Genomic DNA, 22,674 nt, shown 5'->3' on the forward strand with positions numbered 1-22,674 from the left:
TACTGAATTAGAAACTCATGTAATTGTATGCACAGTAAAGTTTAAGAATCATTGCTGTAGATTATAGGATTGTTTAATTACAAAGTGAAATGAAATTTTCTTGCATTTTTCTTTGTATTCTTAATGACATTTCTTGTGTTTTGAAAGGAATAATCACACTCTCTTTGGTGTTCTAAATTATACTAAGACTCCTGGAGGGAGTAGACGACTTCGTTCTAATATATTAGAACCTCTAGTTGATATTGAAACCATTAACATGAGATTAGATTGTGTTCAAGAACTACTTCAAGATGAGGAACTATTTTTTGGACTTCAGTCAGGTAAATCAATATTATTTAATGTTATAAATGCAAATCATTAAAAAATGCAATTGACTTAGTTATTTTTCCATGTTTCTGAAAGACAAGTAGTGGTGTAAATTCTTGTATTCTTTTATGAAAGCTATTTTCCTGAAATTTTCTACTGAATCCTGCAGTAAATAATTTCAGAGGTATATTATGTAATATATTTTGATTTCCTGTATGCTTTTCTTTTCCATTTTTTTCTGTTTTTTTTTATTTGTTTGTTTGTTTTGCTGTTGTTGTTGTTCATAGATACCTTATATTCTTTTTCTACATGGTAATCCTCAAAGACGGGAAGATTTGTCCAGACTAGGTAATTATCAACAGATAGGATGTAGTAGTTTCCTAGGCTGCTCTAAAAACTAATACATACTCCATGGTTTAAAACAGCAGAAAGTTTTTGTCTTATAGTTCTGGAAGCTAGAAGCTGAAAATAAGGTGTCAGAAAAGCCATGCTCCCTCTGAAACCTATAGGGGAGAATCCTTTGCCCCTTTCTAGCTTTTGGTGGTCGATGTCAGTCCACGATGGGCCTTGGCTCACAGGCTTGTTATTGCAATCTCCGCTTCTATTGTCATGTGGTTTTCTCCCTGGGTGTATTCACATTGTCTTCTTATAAACACACTAGTCATATTGTATTAAGACCTACCTTAATAACCTCACATTAACTTGATTACATTTGCAAAGGCGCAATTTCCAAATAAGGTCACACTTACAGGTACCCGGAGTTAGGACTTCACAATGTCATTTGGGGGTCACAATTCAACCCATAACATGGGATAAGAAAACTGCCATTGCCTCAGGGTCTGTTTCTGGAGAACTCAACCTAACACAGTCACCAACAGGCATATTGCTAATTTTTTTTTTCTTCACTTTAAGTTCTGGAATACATGTGCTGAAATGTTCTGAACATGCAGGTTTGTTACATAGTTATACATGTGCCATGGCAGTTTGCTGCACCTATCAACCCATCATCTAGGTTTTAAGCCTTGCTTGCATTAGGGATTTGTCCTAATGCTCTCCCTCCCCTTTCCCTCCACTCACTGACAGGCCCCAGTGTGTGATGTTCCCCTCCCTGTGTCCATGTGTTCTCATCGTTCAACTCCCACTTATGAGTGAAAACATGCGGTGTTTGGTTTTCTATGCCTGCATTAGTTTGCTGAGAATTATGGTTTCCAGCTTCATCCATGTCCCTGCAAAGGTCATGAACTCATTCTTTTTTATGGCTGCATAGTGTTCCATGGTGTATATGTGCCACATTTTCTTTATCCAATCTATCATTGATGGGCATTTGGGTTGTTTCCAAGCCTTTGCTATTGTAAATAGTGCTGCAGTAAACATACATGTGCATGTGTCTTTATAGTAGAATGATTTATAAATTTTTGGGTATATACCCAGTAATGAGATTGCTGGGTCAAATGATGTTTCTGGTTCTAGATCCTTGAGGAATCACCACACTGTCTTCCACAATGGTTGAACTAATTTACACTCCCACCAACAGTGTAAAAGTGTTCCTATTTCCCCATATCCTCTCCAACATCTGTTGTTTTCTTACTTTTTAATGATCTACATTCTAATTGGCACGAGCTAGTATCTCATTGTGGTTTTGATTTGCATTTCTCTAATGACCAGTGATGATGAGCTTTTTTTCATGTTTGTTGGCCACACACATGTCCTCTTTTGAGAAGTGTCTGTTCATATCCTTTGCCCACTTTTTGATGGGGTTGTTTTTTTCTTGTAAATTTGTTTAAGTTCCTTGTGGATTCTGGGTTTTAGAGCTTTGTCAGATGGGTAGATTGCAAAAGTTTTCTCCCATTCTATAGGTTGCCTGTTCACTCTGTTGATAGTTTCTTTTGCTGAGCAGAAGCACTTTAGTTTAATTGGATCCTAATTGTCAATTTTGGCTTCTGTTGCCTTTGCTTTTGGTGTTTTAATCCTGAAGGCTTTGCCTATGCCTATGTCCTGAATGATATTGCCTAGGTTTTCTTCTAGGGTTTTTATGGTTTTAGGTCTTACATTTAAGTCTTTAATCCATCTTGAGTTAATTTTTGTATAAGGTGTAAGGAAGGGATCCAGCTTCAGCTTTCTGCATATGTCTAGCCAGTTTTCCCAGCACCCTTTATTAAACAGGGAATTTTTTCCCCATTGCTTGTTTTTGTCAGGTTTGTTGAACATAAGATGGTTCTAGATGTATGGTGTTATTTCTGAGGCCTCTGTTCTATTCCATTGATCTATATATCTGTTTTGGTACCAGTACCATACTGTTTTGGTTCCTGTAGACTTGTAGTAGTTTGAAGTCAGGTAGCATAATACCTTCAACTTTGTGTTTTTGCTTAGGATTGTTTTGGCTATATGATCCATTTTTGGTTCCATATGAAATTTAAAGTAGTTTTTTCTAGTTCTGTGAAGAAAGTCAGTGGTAGCCTGATGGGAATAATGTTGAATCTATAAATTACTTTGGGCAGTATGGCCATTTTCACAATATTGATTCTTCCTATCCATGAGCATGGAATGTCTTTCCATTTGTTTGTGTCCTCTCTTATTTCCTTGAGTTCTTTTTGTAGTTTTCATTGAAGAGGTCCTACATTTCCCTTGTAAGTTGTATTCCTAGGTATATTATTTTCTTCATAGCAGTTGTGAATGGGAGTTCACTCATGATTTGGCTCTCTGCTTGTCTATTACTGGTGTATAGGAATATTTGTGATTTTTGCACATTAATTTTATGTCCTGAGACTTTGCTGAAGTTGCTTATCAGCTTAAGGAGTTTTTTGGCCGAGACGATGGGGTTTTCTAAATATATAATCATGTCATCTGCAAAGAGAGACAATTTGACTTCCTCTCTTCCTATTTGAATACCCTTTATTTCTTTCTCTTGCCTGATTTCCCTGGCCAGAACTTCCAATACTATGTTGAATAGGAGTGGTGAGAAAGGACATCCTTGTCTTGTGCCGGTTTTCAAAGGGAATGCTTCCAAGCTTTTGCCCATTCAGTATGATATTGGCTGTGCATTTGTCATAAATAGCCCTTATTATTTTGAGATAAGTCCCATCAATACCTAGTTTATTGACAGTTTTTTAGCATGAAGAGGTGTTGAATTTTATTGAAAGCCTTTCTGCATCTATTGAGATAATCATGTGGTTTTTGTCATTGGTTCTGTTTATGTGACAGATTACATTTATTGATTTGCATATATTGAACTAGCCTTCCATCCCAGGGATAAAGCCAACTTGATTGTGGTAGAATTTTGATGTGCTGCTGGATTCAGTTTGCTAGTATTTTACTGAGGATTTTCACATCAATGTTCATCAGGGATATTGGCCTGAAATTTTCTTTTTTTGTTGTGTCTCTGCCAGGTTTTGGAATCAGGATAATACTGGCCTCATAAAATGAGTTAGGGAGGAGTCCCTCTTATTCTATTGTTTGGAATAGTTTCAGAAGGAATGGTACCAACTCCTCTTTGTACCTCTTGTAGAATTTGGCTGTGCATCCATCTGGTCCTGGGCTTTTTTGGTTGGTGAGCTATTAGTTCCTCCCTCCATTTCAGAACTTGTTATTGATCTATTCAAAGATTCAACTTCTTCCTGATTTAGTCTTGGGAGGGTGTATATGTCCAGGAATTTATCATTTCTTCTAGATTTTTCTAGTTTATTTATGTAGAGGTGTTTATAGTATTCTCTGATGTTAGTTTGTATTTCTGTGGGATCAGTGATCCCACAGAAAAAGTGATATCTCCTTTATCATTTTTTTATTGTGTCTATTTCATTCTTCTCCATTTTCTTCTTTGTTAGTCTGAGTAGTGGTCTACTTTGTTAATCTTTTCAAAAAACCAGCTCCCAGGTTCATGGAGTTTTTGAAGGGTTTTTCATGTCTCTGTCTCCTTCAGTTCTACTCTGATCTCAGTTATTTCTTGCCTTCTACTAGCTTTTGAATTTGTTTGCTCTTACTTCTCTAGTTCTTTTAATTGTGATGTCAGGATGTCGATTTTAGATCTTTTCCCCTCTCTGATGTGGGCATTTAGTGCTATAAATTTCCCTCTTAACCCTGGTTTAGCTGTTTCCCAGAGATTCTGGTACGTTGTCTCTTTGTTTTCATTGGTTTCAAAGTACTTCTTTATTTCTGCCTTAATTTTGTTATTTACCCAGTAGTCATTCAGGAGCAGGTTGTTCAGTTTCCAGGTAGTTGTTCAGTTTTGAGTGAGTTTCTTAATCCTGAGTTCTAATGTGATTGCACTGTGGTCTGAGAGACTGTTATGATTTCTATTCTGTTCCATTTGCTGAAGAGTGTTTTACTTCCAATTTTGTGGTTGATTTTAGAATAAGTGCTATGTGGTGCTGAGAAGAATGTATATTCTGTTTATTTGGGGTGGAGAGTTCTGTAGATGTCTATTAGGTCCGCTTGGTCCAGAGCTGAGTTCAAGTCCTGAATAACCTTGTTGATTTTCTGTCTCATTGTCATCAGATTCACCAAGGTTGAAATGAAAGAAAAAAAATGTTAAGGACAGCCAGCAAGAAAGGTCAGGTTATTTACAAAGGGAAACCCATGAGGCTAACAGTAGATCTCTCTGCAGAAACCCAAGCAAGAAGAGAGTGGGAGCCAATATTCAATATTCTTAAAGAAAAGAAATTTCAACCCACAATTTCATCCAGCCTAACTTAACTTCATAAGTGAAGGAGAAATAAAATCCTCTACAGACAAGCAAATGCTGAAGGATTTTGTCACCACCAAGCCTGCCTTACAAGAACTCCTGAAGGAAAAATTAAATATGGAAAGGAAAAACCAGTACCAGCCACTGTAAAAACACACCATAATATAAAGACCAACAACACTATGAAGAAACGGCATCAACTAATGTACAAAATAACCAGCTAGCATCATGATGATAGGATCAAATTCACACATAACAATATTAACCTTAAATGTAAATGGGCTAAATGCCCCAATTAAAAGACACAGACTGGCAAATTGGGTAACGAGTCAAGACCCATCAGTGTGCTATATTCAGGAGACCCATCTCATGTGCAAAGACACACATAGGCTCAAAATAAAGGGATGGGGGAACATTTACCAAGAAAATGGAAAGAAAAAAAAATACAGGGGTTACAATCCTAGTCTCTGATAAAATGGACTTTAAACCAACAAAGATAAAAAGAGACAAAGAAGGCCATTACATAATGGTCAAGGGATCAATACAACAAGAAAAGCTAACTATCCTAAATATACATGCACCCAACACAGGAGCACCCAGATCCATAAAGCAAGTCCTTAGAGACCTACAAAGAGACATAGACTCCCACACAATAATAGTGGAAGACTTTAACATCCACTGTCCATATTGTTAAATTTAATGGACATTTTGGTTCCCTTATTTGAATAAGAAAATTGCCCTGGGCAAAATACATCAACAGAAGCTTCTCAAAAGGAAGATATACAAGAGACCAATAAACATATGAAAAAATGCTCAATGGTCACTAATCTTCAGAAAAGTACAAATCAAAACCACAATGAAATACCATCTCACACCAGTTGGAATAGCTACTATTAAAAAGTCAAAAAATAACGGATATTGGCAAGTCTGCAGAGAGAAGGAAATGCTTTACATTGTTGTTAGGATTATAAATTAGTTCAGCCTCTGTGGAAAGCAGTTTGGAGCTTTCTCAGAGAACTAAAAATAGAATTACCATTCAACCCAGCAATCCCATTACTAGATATATACCCAAAGGTAAATAAATTGTTCTCCCAAAAAGACACCTGCACTCGTATATTTATTGCAACATTTTTCACAGTAGCAAAGACATGGAATGAACCCAGGTGCCCATCAACAGTGGACTGGGTGAAGAAAATTTGGTACATATACACCTTGGAATACTATGCTGTCATAAAAAGAATGAAATCATGTTCTTTTTGGCAGCATGGATGTAGCTGGAGGCCATTATTCTAAGTGAATGAATGCAGAAACAGAAAACCAGATATTGCATGTTCTCACTTATATGTGGGAGCTATACATTGGATACACATGGGGATATAAAGATGGAACAATAGATATTGGGGACTCCAAAAGGGGAGAGGAATGGGGCAAGGGTTCAAAAATATTGGATACTATGTTTACTATCTGAGTGCTGGATTCAGTCAAAGCCCAAACTTCAGCATCACACAATGTATCTATGCAACAAATCTGCACATGTACCCCATAAATACAAAATAATTTTTTTAAAAAAAAAGAATAGAGGAGGTTCCAAGATGGCCAAATAAGAACAGCTCCAGTCTGCAGCTCCTAGCGTGAGTAACACCGAAGACGGGTGATTTCTGCATTTCCAACTGAGGTGCTGGGTTCATCTCACTGGGGCTTGTCAGACAGTGGGTGCGGCCCACAGTGCAGGGTGGGACATCACTTCAACCAGGAAGTGCAAGGGGTCGGGAATTCCCTTTCCTAGCCAAGAGAAGCCATGACAGATGGTACCTGGAAAATCGGGACACTCCTAATACTGCACTTTTCCAATGGTCTTAGCAAATGACACACCAGGAGATTATATCTTGTGCCTGGCTTGGAGGTTCCAAGCCCACGGAGCCTCACTCACTGCTAGCACAGCAGTCTGAGATTGAACTGCAAGGTAGCAGCGAGCCTGGGGGAGGGGTGTCTGCCATTGCTGAGGCTTGAATAGGTAAACAAAGCTGCCTGGAAGCTCCAACTGGGTGGAGCCCACTGCAGCTCAAGGAGGCCTAACTGCCTCTGTAGACTCCACCTCCAGGGGCAGGGCATAGCTGAACAAAAGGCAGCAGAAACTTCTGCAGACTTAAACGTCCCTGTCTGACAGCTTTGAAGAGAGTAGTGGTTCTCCCAGCACGGAGTTTGAGATCTGAGAATGGACTGCCTCCTCAAGTGAGTCCCTGACCCCTGAGTAGCCTAACTGGGAGACACCTCCCAGTAGGGGCCCACTGACACCTCACATGGCCGGGTGCCCCTCTGAGACAAAGCTTCCAGAAGAAGGATCAGACAGTAACATCTGCCATTCTGCAATATTTGCTGTTCTGCAGCCTCCACTGGTGATACCTAGACAAACAGGACCTTTAGCAAACTCCAACAGACCTGCAACTGAGGGTCCTGATTGATAGAAGGAAAACTAACAAACAGAAAGGACATCCACACCAAAACCCCATCTGTATGTCATCGTCATCGAAGACCAAAGGTAGATAAAACCACATAGATGGGGAGAAACCAGAGTAGAAAAGTTGAAAATTCTAAAAATCAGAGTGCCTCTTCTCCTCCAAAGGAATGCAGCTCCTCGCCAGCAATGGAACAAAGCTGGACAGAGAATGACTTTGACGAGTTGAGAGAAGAAGTTTTCAGAAGATCGGTAATAACAGACTTCTCCGAGCTAAGGAAGGATGTTCAAACCCATCGCGAAGAAGCTAAAAACCTTGAAAAAAGATGAGACCAATGGCTAACTAGAACAAACAGTGTAGAGAAGTCCTTAAATGACCAGATGGGGCTGAAAACCATGGCACGAGAAGTACGTGATGCATGCACAAGCTTCAGTAGCTGATTCAATCAAGCAGAAGAAAGGGTATCAGTGATTGAAGATCAAATGAATGAAATGAAGTGAGAAGAGAAGTTTAGAGAAAAAAGAGTAAAAAAGAAATGAACAAAGCCTCCCAAAAATATGAGACTATGTGAAAAGACCAAATCTACATCTGATTGGTGTCCCTGAAACTGACAGGGAGAATGGAACCAAGTTGGAAAACACTCTTCAGGATATTATCCAGGAGAACTTCTCCAATCTAGCCAGGCAGGTCAACATTCAAATTCAGGAAATACAGAGAATGCCACAAAGATACTCCTCGAGAAGAGCAACTCCAAGACATAATTGTCAGATTCACCAAAGTTGAAATGAAGGAAAATGTTAAGGGCAGCCAGAGAGAAAGGTCTGGTTACCCACAAAGGGAAGCCCATCAGATTCACAGCAGATCTCTCAGCAGAAAGTTTAAAAGCCAGAAGAGAGTGGGAGCTAATATTCAACATTCTTAAAGAAAAGAATTTTCAACCCAGAATTTCATCCAGTCAAACCAAGCTTCATAAGTGAAAGAGAAATAAAATCCTTTACAGACAAGCAAATGCTGAGCAATTTTGTCACCATGAGGCCTGCCTTACAAGAGCTCCTGAAGGAAGCACTAAACATGGAAAGGAACAACTGGTACCAGCCACTGCAAACACTTGCCAAATTTTAAAGACCATCAATGCTAGGAAGAAACTGCATCAACTAACAAGCAAAATAACCAGCTAACATCATAATGACAGGATTAAATGCACACATAACAATATTAACCTTAAATGTAAATGGGCTAAATGCTCCAACTAAAACACAGACTGGCAAATTGGATAAAGAGTCAAGACCCATCAGTGTGCTGTATTAGGAGACCCATCTCACGTGCAGAGACACACATAGTCTCAAAATAAAGGGATGGAGGAAGATCTACCAAGCAAATGGAAAACAAACAAACAAAAAAAGCAGGGGTTGCAATCCTAGTCTCTGATAAAACAGACTTTAAACCAACAAAGATCAAAAGAGACAAAGAAGGCCGTTACATAATGGTAAAGGGGTCAATTCAACAAGAAGAGCTAACTATCCTAAATATATATGCACCCAATACAGGAGCACCCAGATTCATAAAGCAAGTCCTTAGAGACCTACAAAGAGACTCAGACTCACAATAATAATGGGAGACTTTAACACCCCACTGTCAACCGTAGACAGATCCATGAGACAGAAAGTTAATAAGGATATCCAGGACTTGAACTCGGCTCTGAACCAAGTGGACCTAATAGATATCTACAGAACTCTCCACACCAGATCAACAGAATATACATTCTTCTCAGCACCACATGACACTTATATGAAAATCGACCACATAGTTAGAAGTAAAGCAGTCCTCAGCAAATGTAAAACAACAGAAATTATAACAAACTAACACTCAGACCACAGTGCAATGAAACTAGAACTGAGGATTAAGAAACACACTCAAAACCACTCAACTACATGGAAACTGAACAACCTGCTCCTGAATGACTATTGGGTGTATAATGAAATGAAGGCAGAAATAAAGACGTTCTTTGAAATCAATGAGAACAAAGACATAACATACCAGAATGTCTGGGACACATTTAAAGCAGTGTGTAGAGGGAAATATATAGCACTAAATTCCCACAAGCAAAAGCAGGAAAGATCTAAAATTGACACCGTAACATCTCAATTAAAAGAACTAGAGAAGCAAGAGCAAACAAATTCAAAAGCTAGCAGAAGGCAAGCAATAACTAAGATCAGAGCAGAACTGAAGGAGATAGAGACACAGAAAACCTGTCAAAAAATCAGTGAATCCAGGACCTGGTTTTTTGGAAAGATCAAAAAAAAATTGATAGACTGCTAGCAAGACAAATAAAGACGAAAATAGAGAAGAATCAAAAAGATGCAATAAAAACTGATAAAGGGGATATCACCAGTGATCCCACAGAAATACAAACTACCATCAGAGAATACTATAAAAACCTCTGTGCAAATAAACTAGAAAATCTAGAAGAAAATGGATAAATTCCTGGACACATACACCCTCCCAAGAATAAACCAGAAAGAAGTTGAATCCCTGAATAGACCAATAACAGGCTCTGAAATTGAGACAATAACTAAGAGCCTACCAACCACAAAAAGTCCAGGACCAGACGGATTCACAGCCAAATTCTACCAGAGGTACAAAGAGGCACTGGGACCATTCCTTCTGAAACTATTCCAATCAATAGAAAAAGACCAGAACCCTTCCTAATTCATTTTATGAGGCCAGCATCATCCTGATACCTAAGCCTGGCAGAGACACAATAAAAAAAGAGAATTTTAGACCAATATTCCTGATAAACATCGATGCAAATATCCTCCATAAAATACTGGCAAACCAGATCCAGCAACACATCAAATAGCTTATCCACCATGCTCAAGTTGGCTTCATCCCTGGGTTGCAAGGCTGGTTCAACAGATGCAAATCAGTGAACGTCATCCATCATATAAACAGAACCAAAACCATCATATAAAAGACCAAAACCACATGATTATCTCAATAGATGCAGAAAAGGCCTTTGACAAAATTCAACAGCCCTTCATGCTAAAAACTCTCAATAAATTCGGTATCAATGAAACGTATCTCAAAATAATAAGAGCTATTTATGACAAACCCACAGCTAATATCATACTGAATGGGCAAAAACTGGAAGCATTCCCTTTAAAAACTGGCACAAGACAGGGATGCCCTCTCTTACCACTCCTATTCAACACAATGTTGGAAGTTCTGGCTAGGGCAGTCAGGCAAGAGAAAGAAATAAATCGTATTCAATTAGGAAAAGAGGAAGTCAAATTGTCCCTGTTTGCAGATGTCATGATTGTTTATTTAGAAAACCCCATCATCTCAGCCCAAAATCTCCTTAAGCTGACAAGCAACTTCAGCAAAGTCTCAGGATACAAAATTAATATGCAGAAATCACAAGTATTTGTGTACACCAATAACAGACAAACACAGAGCCAAATCGTGAGTGAACTCCCATTCACAATTGCTTCAAACAGAATAAAATACCTAGGAATACAACTTATAAGGGATGTGAAGGACCTCTTCAATGAGAACTACAAACCACTGCTCAACAAAATAAAAGAGAACACATACAAATGGAAGAACATTCCATGCTCATGGATAGGAAGAATCAATATTGTGAAAATGGCCATACTGCCCAAGGTAATTTACAGATTCAATGCCATCCCCTTCAAGCTACCAATGACTTTCTTCACAGAATTGGAACAAACTGCTTTAAAGTTCATATGGAACCAAAACAGCACCCGCATTGCCAAGACAATCCTAAACCAAAAGAACAAAGCTGGAGGCATCACGCTACCTGACTTCAAACTACACTACACGGCTACAGTAACCAAAACAGCGTGTTACTGGTACTAAAACAGAGATATAGACCAATGGAACATAATAGAGCCCTCAGAAATAATACCACACATCTACAACCATCTGTTCTTCGACAAACCTGACAAAAACAAGAAATGGGGAAAGGATTCCCTATTTAATAAATGGTGCTGGGAAAACTGGCTAGCCATATGTAGAAAGCTGAAACTGAATCCCTTCCTTATACCTTATACAAAAATTAATTCGAGATGGATTAAAGACTTAAATGTTAGACCTAAAACCATAAACACGCTAGAAGAAAACCTAGGCAATACCATTCAGGCCATAGGCATGGGCATGGACTTCATGTCTAAAACACCAAAAGCAATGATAACAAAAGCCAAAATTGTCAGATGGGATCTAATTAAACAAAAGAGCTTCTGCACAGCAAAAGATACTACCATCAGAGTGAACAGGCAGCCTACAGAATGGGAGAAAATTTTTACAATCTACCCATCTGACAAAGGGCTAATATCCCGAATCTACAAAGAACTTAAACACATTTACAAGAAAAAATCAAACAACCCCATCAAAAAGTGGGCAAAAGATATGAACAGACACTTCTCAAAAGAAGATATTTCTGCACCCAAGAGACATATGACAAAATGCTCATTATCACTGGCCATCAGAGAAATGAGAAAATGACAATTAGATACCATCTCACATTAGTTAGAATGGCAATCATTAAAAAGTCAGGAAACAACAGGTGCTGGAGAGGATGTGGAGAAATAAGAATGCTTTTACACTTTTGGTGGGAATGTAAACGAATTCAGTCATCATGGAAGACAGTGTGGCGATTCATCAAGGATCTAGAACTAGAAATACGATTTGACCCAGCCATCCCATTACTGGGCATACACCCAAAGGATTATAAATCACGCTGCTATAAAGACACATGCACACGTATGTTTATTGTGGCACTATTCACAATAGAAAAGACTTGGAACCAACCCAAATGTCCATCAGTGATAGACTGGATTAAGATAAAGTGGCACATATACACCATGGATTACTATGCAGCCATAAAAAAGAATGAGTTCATGTCCTTTGTAGGAACATGGATGAAACTAGAAATCTTCATCCTGAGCAAACTATCACAAGGACAGAAAACCAAATACCACATGTTTTCACTCATAGGTGGGAATTGAACAATGAGAACACTTGGATACAGGGTGAGGAACATCACACACCAGGGGCTGTCATGGGGTAGGGGGAGAGGGGAGGGATAGCATTAGGAGATATACTTAATGGAAATGACGAGTTAACGAGTTCAGCACACCCACATGGCACATGTATACATATGTAACAAATCTGCATGTTGTTCACATGTACCCTAGAACTTAAAGTATAATAATAATTTAAAAATTTAAAAAATGAAAAAGGAGAAGGAAAAGAAGTTTGCCTTTGCAACCTGGCTGTTTGTCCACTGTCGTGGTGCAATTTTCTTCTGAAATCTGCAGGTGGAAGGATAGTTTATATGTACTACTCTTTATCCAGGTTTTGGTTGCTTGCAGCATGGTCTGTCTTTCATACCTCCAGTTGCCTGTCTACCCCAGCTTGTGTTCTGGTAGTCTACATGAAAGTGGTGCATTCACATATAGAAGGCATTTACTACCTAGGTAGGTTTTCTTCAGTCCAATTCCAAATACCTTTTATTAGTGTAATTCCTTCAAAATTCTGGTATTATATTGACTGTGACTCTGCCTGTCCAATGTTGTTCAGTATGTTCTTTTTAAAATATATATATTCCTGTATATTTAGTATTGGGAAAGGCAGAAAGAGGCCATTTTTAACTATCCTTTCTTTTCTTGTTAATAGCAACATCTTGTTGGTCTACTTGTACCTGCCATTTAGTGTAATACATAAGTGCCAAGAATATGAAAAGTCATTTAATCATGTTACATTGGTCAAGCTCCAACCATTGTTATCTTTTTAAACTTTCTGCTACCAAATATGCATTTATACTTATCTACTTTTCACTCCCTTTGTTTAAGCTGGAAGTGGTATTCTCTAGCTAATTCCTCCATCTGTGTCCTGGATCCCATCCTTGCACTCATCTCCTGTATCTTCATTATTTTTTCTCAATATGGCCTTCTTCTAAGAGGATTTAAGCTTCCTCATGTCTCTCCCATCTTTGTAAAAACTCTCCCTGGACTTCAACTTCTCCAGCTACCACTATATCACTTCTCTATTCATAGCCAAACCTGTTGAAAAACAAATTTCCTATGCTCACTATTTTCTCTTCATCAGTACATCTCAATGTGCTGCAGTCATTTCTGTGCCCAGTACTGTGCTGAGACTGCTCTTGTCAAAGTCACTGGAGCAGATCTTGTTGGTTCTCTGTACAGATCATCTTGGATCCCTTTTACCTTTCAGTATGCACCTTTTGCTGCTCTGTGTGCCTAATGGCCCACACCTGGACTCTTTTCCTAGGCCTACCTTCAGACTGTTAGAGCCCTTTGTTCTTAAGCACAGAGTACCCAAAATGCCTGGTAGCCCTTAAATGACTGTATGGTGTGAAGGTATGAAAGCCCAGCTCTTTCACATTGATTTGGCAAAAACCAGAATATAACTTAAACTCCAGAATTCCTTTGCAAGATTAGTTGAAGTTACCTTCCACATAACTTCACCTGAAATCACACTGTTGGTTGACTTGGTTTCCCTTCTCTGTCCTTTTTCACTGCTCTACTGATTTCTTCTGGAAGCCATGTCTTTTTCTCTTTCTTTCTTTTTCTTTTTCTTTTCTTTCTCTCTTTCTTTTTTTTTTTTTTCTTTGAGACAAGATCTCACTCTGTTGCCTAGGCTGGAGTGTGGTGGTGCGATTTCAGCTCACTACAACCTCTACCTCCTGGGCGCAAGCAATCCTCGCACCTCAGCTTCCCAAGTAGGTGGTACTACAGGCACATGCCACCACACTTAGCTAATTTTTATGTTTTTGGTAGACATGGGGTTTCACTGTGTTGCCCAGGCTTGAAGCACATTCGTAATAAGTTACTGGCACATAAGTCCTTGCTTCAGTGTCTGTTTCTGGAGAACCCAACCTAACACAGTCAACAACAGGCAAATTGTTAAATGTAATGGACACATTAGTTTTCTTATTTGAATAAGAGAGGTATCCACAGTTTATTTGATACGGCTGAATATCTGTCATTATTGAATTACTGCCTTTCTTTGCTTCTGTGATTACATAATCTCCTGATTTTCTTCCTATATCTTTGTGGTTTCCTTCTGAGTCTTTTTAATATATTTCTCTTCCTTTGCTTATTTCCTAAATGCTATGGCTCTTCAAAGATATGTTCTGGGTTGTCCTTTTATCCTGAATTTCCTTATTATATGGCTTACCCAGTTTCATGGTTTTATGATTATTATTCACATATTCACGACTTCCAGATTTACATCTCATGCCCAAATATCTCTCCAGACTCTTGGACTCAAGTATCTTATCACCTTCTGAGCATTTGCTGTGATCTGCATGTTGTGCTTCTCCAAAATTCATATGTTGAAGTCCTCACCTTCAAGGTGATAGTATTAGGAGGTGGAGCCTTTGGGAGGTGATTACACCAGGGCAGCAGAGACCTCATGAATGGGATCAGTGCCCTTATAAAAGAAGCTCAAGAGAGACTCCTTGCCCCTTCTACCATGTGAAGATACAGCGAGAAGGTGCCATCTATGAGCCAGAAAGTGGACTCTTACCAGACACTGAATCTGCCCAGGACCTTGAGGTGAGAACTTCCCAGCCTCCAGAACTGTGAGAAATAAATTTCTCTTGTTTATAAGCCACTCAACTTGTGGTAATTTTTTATAGCAGCTTGAATGGAATGAGAGCATTTATTAGGTGTTCCTATATCACCTGAAACTTAATGTGCCCAAACTGCGCCTTTTTTTTTTTTTTTTTTTTTTTTTTTTGAGACAGAGTCTTGCTGTCACCTACACTGGAGTGCAATGGTGCAATATCAGCTCACTGCAACCTCTGCCTCCCGGGTTCAAGTGATTCTCTTGCCTCAGCCTCCCGAGTAGCTAAGAGTACAGGCACCCGTCACCACACCCGACCAATTTTTGTATTTTTAGTAGACATGGGATTTTCTACATGTTGCCCAGGCTGGTCTCGAACTCCTGACCTCAGGTGATCCACCCGCCTCGGCCTCCCAAAGTGCTGGGATTACACGCATGAACCACTGCACCTGGCCGCCATCTTCTTTTCTAAATCAGTTCTTCCTGGTTTCAGTGAATAGCTCTACATCCAACCTCTTTATGCAAGCTAGATACATAAAAGCCATTCTTAACTCATACCTTCCTTCCATTCAGTCATCAAATCTGCCACGTCTCCTTGCTATAGACCTCTTGGATGTATCTGCTTCTTCTATCCCCATGGGTGCCACTGCAGCCCAGGATACTTTAATTCTCTCATCTCATTTCTTGTAAGAGCTTCCTATTTGGTCACCCTTCTTCAACCTTGCTATTTCTAGCCTTTTCTTTACATTGTTACCTGAGTGATCTTTTGAAAACATACATCTAAGCGTATCACTCTGTATTCATTTCTTAATATGCATATAAAACATCACCACAAATTTAGGGGCTTAAAACAACACTAATATATTATCTCACAGTTCTGGAGGTCCAAAATCAGTTTCACTGGGCTAAAATTAGTGTGTCAGGAGGTCTACATTTTTCTGGAGGCTCTGGAGGGGGAGTCCATTTTCTTGCTCTTTCCACTTTCTAGAGGCCGCCTACAGTTCTTGACTCTTAGCCCTTCATCTATCTTTAAAGCCAGAAGTAGAGCATTTTCCCTTCCTCTGACTTCTGTTTTTGTACTTATATCTTCTCTCTCTGACTCTGATCCTCCTGCCACCCTCTTGTAAGAACTCTTATGATTATACTGGGGGCAAGAGACAATCCAGGATAATCTCTCTGTCTCAAGATCCTTAATTTAATCCCAACTAGAAACTTCCTTTTATCAGTTAACATATTCACAAATTCCAGGGATTAGGAAGCAGATCTCTGCGGGTGACTGGGAGAGGGTGTTGGTTACTATACTCATCTGCATAAAATCCTTCAATCTTTTCTCTTTAAATTCTCTTCTCACAACTTTTAGATTAAAATGCAAACTCTTCCATATAGCTGTTTTCCTGTAATCTCCCACAGCATCTCTTGCTACTCCTCTCTCCATTCTGTCTTCTAGTCTAAATGAGCTTCTTTAAGTTACTTGAACATATCTGCTGTCATTTTCTGGCCTTGGAACTCTATAATTTTTGCCTAGAATACCTCCTCCTCCTTCCCTGCAACTCCTTCTCCCAGGCTTCTCTAGCTAACTGCACTTCATCTTTTACCATTCCAGTTTAGATGTGACTTCTGCTACAAGCCTTTCTGATTCCTCAAGTCAGTGTTAGGCATCTTTAATACATGTTTCCTGTAGTATCTTGTTATGACACTTATTTTACTATATTGTAAATGCATGTTTTGTTGGATAACTCTCATATAAGGCTAGGACATAACAGTTTAACATATTTGTTAAACTATTGATTTGTTGTTGAATCTGTTGAAATTGTGTTCTGTTATTCCCAAGACAATACTGTTTGTATGATAAAAATTTGATGATAAACTTGGATTTTTTTAAACTTTAATTTTCATATATTTTAAGTTTTTAAATTCCTTATGACTGAAAATTTCAAATTTATATCTATAAATAAATGTGTCTCTGTTTTCTATATCTTTTTCTTTCCTTTTCTTCTTTTTTTTCTGTCTTTTTTTTTTTTTTTTTTTTTGAGACAGAGTTTTACTCTGTCACCCAGGCTGGAGTGCAGTGGGCAATCTCGGCTCACTGCAACCTCTGCCTCCTGGGTTCAAGCGATTCTCCAGCCTCAGCCTCCCAAGTAGCTGGGATTACAAGTACCCACCACCACACCTGGCTAATTTTTGTATTTTTAGTAGAGATGGGGTTTCACCATGTTGGCCAGGCTGGTCTCAAACTCCTGACCTCAAGTGATCCACCTGCCTTGACCTCCCAAAGTGTTTGGATTACAGGTGTGAGCCGTGTTTTCTATGTCTTAATGGTTTGTAATTTATCTTAATACATAATAAAGTAGGGGAGAAGGGCATAGGGCAGAGTGGGAGGGTAATTTTTACAGTTTATTAAAACATGAGAATCTAAACCTTTAAAAAAAAACCTAGTACCTCCTTTATTATAGACATTCTATAGGTGTTAGGGATAAAAAGATGAGGAACATTAAGCTATATCTGTCCTCAAGGACCTCACATCCATGTTAGGGCAACAGAACTCTAATTAAATAATTTTGATACAATGTGATAAATGCAGTAACAATTGAGTAGTTCATGGGAACACAGAGAAGGGAGTTGGGATAAAGACAGAATCTAGATGGGATTTGCAGGAATAATATTTCAGCTTAAAAGAAGGAGTAGGATTTTAGCAACAGGAGAATCCTAGCAGTGATATTCGAGATTAAAGGAACATGCCTGTGCAATGTATGTTGATGTCCACAGGAGTAGTGCAGATGTTCTTTGGATATAGTGGTTAGGATAAAGATCTGGTATGCATGCCATTGGCTCTGATCTTGACCAGTCATTTCTTTCCCTGTCTCACTTCCTCCCTCCCCCACCCATTTTATTTTTCTTTGGTCTCCCTCTCTTTCTTTCACATGGTCTTGCTCTGTCACCCAGACTATAGTGCAGTGGCACTATCATAGCTTACTGTAATAAACCTCTGGGTTCAAGTGATCCTTTTGCTGCAGCCTCTTGAGAAGCTATGTCTACAGGCCTGCACCAGCATGCCTGGCTAATTTTTACATTTTTTTGTAGAGCCAGGGTCTTGCTCTGTTGCCAAGGCTGAACTTGAACTCCTGACTTCAAACAATCTTCTCATCTCAGCCTCCCAAAGTGTTAGGATTGCAGGCACGAGTCACCATGCCTGGCTGTACTTAGGTTGATGTAAAAGAGCTTGCTGTATTTAAGGATTGGCCAGTAGTTATTTATGACTTAAAGCCTTGGGAAATGGCAGGAAATGAGGATTGAGACTAGACTATGAAGGGCCTTTTTATAATGCTAAGGAGTTTATTTTTTTTCCTTCAGGCAATATGGAGCTGACCATTCTGAACCTAGAGAGCACTGATCAAATACTGTTTTAGAAACATTCTGGTTGTAATGATAGATTTGGGGAAAGGAAGAAAGGGGAGTCTGGAAAGAGAAAGAGCAATATAAATGAGGGCTTAAGAGAGTCTGAGTAGTAGAATCACATGTAAAATGTCATAATAATATTGTGCCATACTGAACATAATGAATATTATAGCTGCAATCTATTTAGCCTATTCTAATTTTTTAAACTTTTGGCGGAAAGAATCAAACTCTGTAAAATATTTGAAGAGATTTATTCTGAGCCAACTATGAGTGACCATGGCCCATGAACACAGCCCTCAGGAGGTCCTGAGAACATGTACCCAAGATAGTCAGAGTACAGCTTGGTTTTGCTTATTTTAGGGAGGCATGAGACATCAATCAAATACATTTAAGAAGTACAATGGTTTGGTTCAGAAAGGCAGGACAACTCAAAGCAGGCGGTGGAACTTCCAGAGTATAGATAGATTTAAACATTTTCTAGTTGACAGTTGGTTGAGTTTATCTGAAGACTTGGGATTAATGGAAAGGAATGTTCAGGTTAAGATAAAGGATTATGGGGACCAAGTTTTATTGTGCAGAGGAATCTCTCAGATAGCAGACTTCAGAGAGATAGCAGTTTGTAAAATGTTTCTTATTGGACCTGAAAGGATGCCTGGCTCTTAGTTGATCATCTTCTGATCTGCAAATAAAGGAAGGAAAACAAAGGGGTAGAGGGATTCTCCATAGAATGTGAATTTTTCCCACAAGAGACTTTGCAGGGCAATTTCAAGGCATGGCAAGGAAGTATATTTTGGGGTTAAATATTGTATTCCTTGTTTCATAATGTTATGCCAGAGTCAGATTGAAAAGCAAGTCACAATATACAGGGTCAAATAAAACCCATCTGATGAGAATCTATGGTTTGTAGGGCATACCTCCCCAGACCCCTTAGGTAGGAATTTGGGCCAGATGGAAAATCAGAGCTTAGTCCTCAAAACACAGTTTTAACATAATGAATTACCATAGAAACAGAAAATTAGAAAGGGGACAGTTCTAGAGATAGGCAAACTGAAAACTATCAAGACACCTGACAGTTTGAACAGGTAGCAGGTAAAATAAACATTTTCTTATTTTGTGGGTTTCTTTTTTTTTTGGAGACAGAGTTTCACCCTTGCTGCCCAGGCTGGAGTGCAGTGGCGCGATCTTGGCTCACAGCAACCTCCACCTCCTGGGTTCAAGCGATTCTCCTGCCTCAGCCTCCCAAAGTGCTGGGATTACAGGCGTAAGCCACCACACCTGGCTCTTATTTTGTGTTTTGAGGGATAACAGCATGACACCACTTTGAGAAAGTGTTAGTAAGTCTATATAAAAACTTTTAAGGTTATATATTACAGTGATAATAACCATGAGTCCTTAAGAAATAGTTATCATTGTTTACTGTATTTCAAGTATGGGGAAATAAGTACATTTTTAAACAATCTCTATGTTAAATGGTTACAGTTTATTACTTATTTATATTTATTTTTATTATTTTTTTTGAGACAGAGTCTGGCTCTGTTGCCCAGGCTGGAGTGCAGTGGCACAATCTTGGCTCACTGCAACTTCCACCTCCCTGGCTCAAGCCGTCCTTCCACCTCAGCCTCCTGAGTAGCTGAGACTACAGGTAGGCACCATCACACATAGCTAATTTTCTTATTTTTTGTAGAGACAGGGCCTCACTGTGTTGCCAAGGCTGGTCTCAAACTCCTGAGCTCAAGTGATCTCCTGTCTTGGCCTCCCAAAGTACTGGGATTATAGGCATGAGCCACCACACCTGGGCTGAAATGGTTAAAAGTTTTTTTAAAGAATACCTGGGGATATTTAAAAGAGATAGATTACAATTTTCTATAAATTTATTTTTGTAGAACACTATAAGTTGGAAAATAAATTGAGAAGAATAAAGTAAGTTTTTGAGTGGTGGTAAATGCAAGACACTTTACACATTGTCATAGTCTACTTGTGTTGCTGTAATAAAATACCTGAGAGTGGGTAATTTATAAAGAACAGTGATTTATTTCTTACAGTTCTGAAGGCTAGAATCTGCAAGGTAAGGGACCTGTATCTGGTGAGGGCCTTCTTGATGCATCATCCCACACCAAAAGGCAGAAGGACAAGAGAGTACACATACAAGAGAGAGAGGAAGGGGAGCAAACTCATCCTTTTATCCAGAATTTACTTCCAGAACAAGTAACCCACTTCTGTGATAACGGCATTAATCCATTCATAAGGGCAGAGCCCTCTTCACCCTTTAAAGGTCCTACCTCTCAACAAGATTGCATTGAGATTAAGTTTCTAATGCATGAACTTTGGGGACACATTCAACCATAGCATTCTGCTCCTGGCTCCCCCAAATTCATGTCCTTCTCACATGCAAAATAGGCCTAAAGTCTTAACTCATTTCAACACTTACTCAAAAGTCCAGAATCTCATCTGAATCAGATATGTGAGACTCAAGGCATGATTCATCCTGAGGCAAATTCCCCACCAGCTATGAGCCTAAGAAATTAAACAAGTTATCTACTTCCAAAATGTTGGGACAGGCATAGGATAAACATTTCCATTGCAAAAGGGAGAAATAGGCAATAAGAAAGGAGTAACAGGCCCAAGGAAATCAGTTCAAACCTCACAAGGAAAATAATAGTAAGTCTTAAAGCTGAAGAATAATCTTCTTTGACTCCATATCCCACATCAGGGGCACAGTGGGGTAAAAGTTGGGCTCTCAAGGCCTCAGACAGCCTCAGGGCTTAGTCCACTGAGCATCTCTCATGGTTTGCAGTCTCATGCCTATGGCTTTCTCAGACTGGAATTACATGCTGGTGCCCCCTACAGTTCTGTGGTCTCAGGGTAGGGAGGTGGGGGGTGATTACCCCACTCCCATGGCTTTACTAGGCATTGCCCTAGTGGGGACTCTGTGAATGATGGCCTCTGTCCTATGGCTCCACTAGGCATAGTGGGGGCTCTCTGTGGTAGGCTCTCTGTGGTGGCTCTGCCCCATGATAAATCTCTGCCAGGGCCTCAGGCTGTCCTCAACATCCTTTGAAATTTAGGAAGAAGTCACTGTGGCTTCATACCTTTTGCATTCTGTGTGCTTGCAGAATTAGCACCATGTGGACACTGCCAAGATATACAGCTTATACCTTCTGGAGCAGTGGGTTGAGCTGCAGCTGGGCTCACTTGAGCTACAGCTGTGGTGGCCGAGAGGCGCTATGCAGAATTGAGGGAGCAGAGTTCCAAGGTGCTGCAGGGCAGCAAATGCTGAGGTCTCACAAGCACCTCGCTGGAAACCTTTCCCTCAAGGTCCTAGCTTCCCTAGATTTCTGAAATGTTTTTGGAGTCATTTTCATTGTTTTCATGAACAGAACCTGGCTTCTTTCTATGCTGATATTTTTAGCAATCACTTGACCACACCCTTACTATTCTCCCCTGAACATATATTTTATGTGGCCAGGCTGAGAGTTTTCCTAATTTTTTTATTCTGCTTCTTTTTAAATTATAAATGTCATCTTTAAAGTATTTCTCTCTTCTCTCATTTTACTGTGAGTCACTGAAACAAGTTATGCAATATCTTGAATTTTTGCTGCCTAGGTAGCTCTTCTGCCAGATATCCTAGTTCATTCCTCTTAAGTTCTGCCTTCCACAATATCCTAGGACATGGATACAGTTCTGCCAAGTTATTTGCAACTGTGTAACAAGGATGGCCTTTACTCCAGTTTCCAAGATTTTGTTTTTCAGTTCCACCTGAGTCCTCATCAGAATGGCCTTTACTGTCCATATTTCCACCAATGTTCTGATCATGACCCCTTAAGTAGTCTTTACAGCATTCCAGAGTTTTCTTACATTTCTTTCCTTTTTCTGAGCCATCACTAGAATTGCCCTTAATGTTCTGTTCATGGCAATCTGGGTTTTTCTCTAACCTGCTCCTCCAAATTCTTCCAACCTCTACCCATTCCCATTACTCAATTCCTAAGCTGCTTCCACATTTTCAGGTATTTATTATAGCAACAACCCCAGTCTTGGTACCAATTTTCTATCTTAGTTTGTTTTGTGCTGCTATAACAGAATGTCTGAGACTGAGTAATTTATAAAGGACAGAGATTTATTTCTTACAGTTCTGCAGGTGGGGAAGATCAAAGTCGAGTGGCTCACAGCAGGACCTTCCTGCTGTGTGGTAACATGGTGGAAGGGCAAGAGAGCATGCATGCATATGAG

General features: G+C 39.4%; 1 protein-coding gene across 1 annotated transcript in view; it reads left to right on the forward strand.

Annotated features, from left to right (window-relative positions):
• Window positions 1–22,674, forward strand: part of MSH4 (mutS homolog 4) — a 127,525-nt gene that overhangs the window by 27,304 nt on the left and 77,547 nt on the right. Inside the window, 1 exon segment of the mRNA XM_033225331.1 lies at window positions 148–320. Coding sequence (XP_033081222.1) covers window positions 148–320 — 173 coding nt within the window.

Source organism: Trachypithecus francoisi, unplaced genomic scaffold (genome assembly GCF_009764315.1).
Source record: "Trachypithecus francoisi isolate TF-2019V2 unplaced genomic scaffold, Tfra_2.0 Lachesis_group12, whole genome shotgun sequence".
Classification (NCBI taxonomy): domain Eukaryota; kingdom Metazoa; phylum Chordata; class Mammalia; order Primates; family Cercopithecidae; genus Trachypithecus; species Trachypithecus francoisi.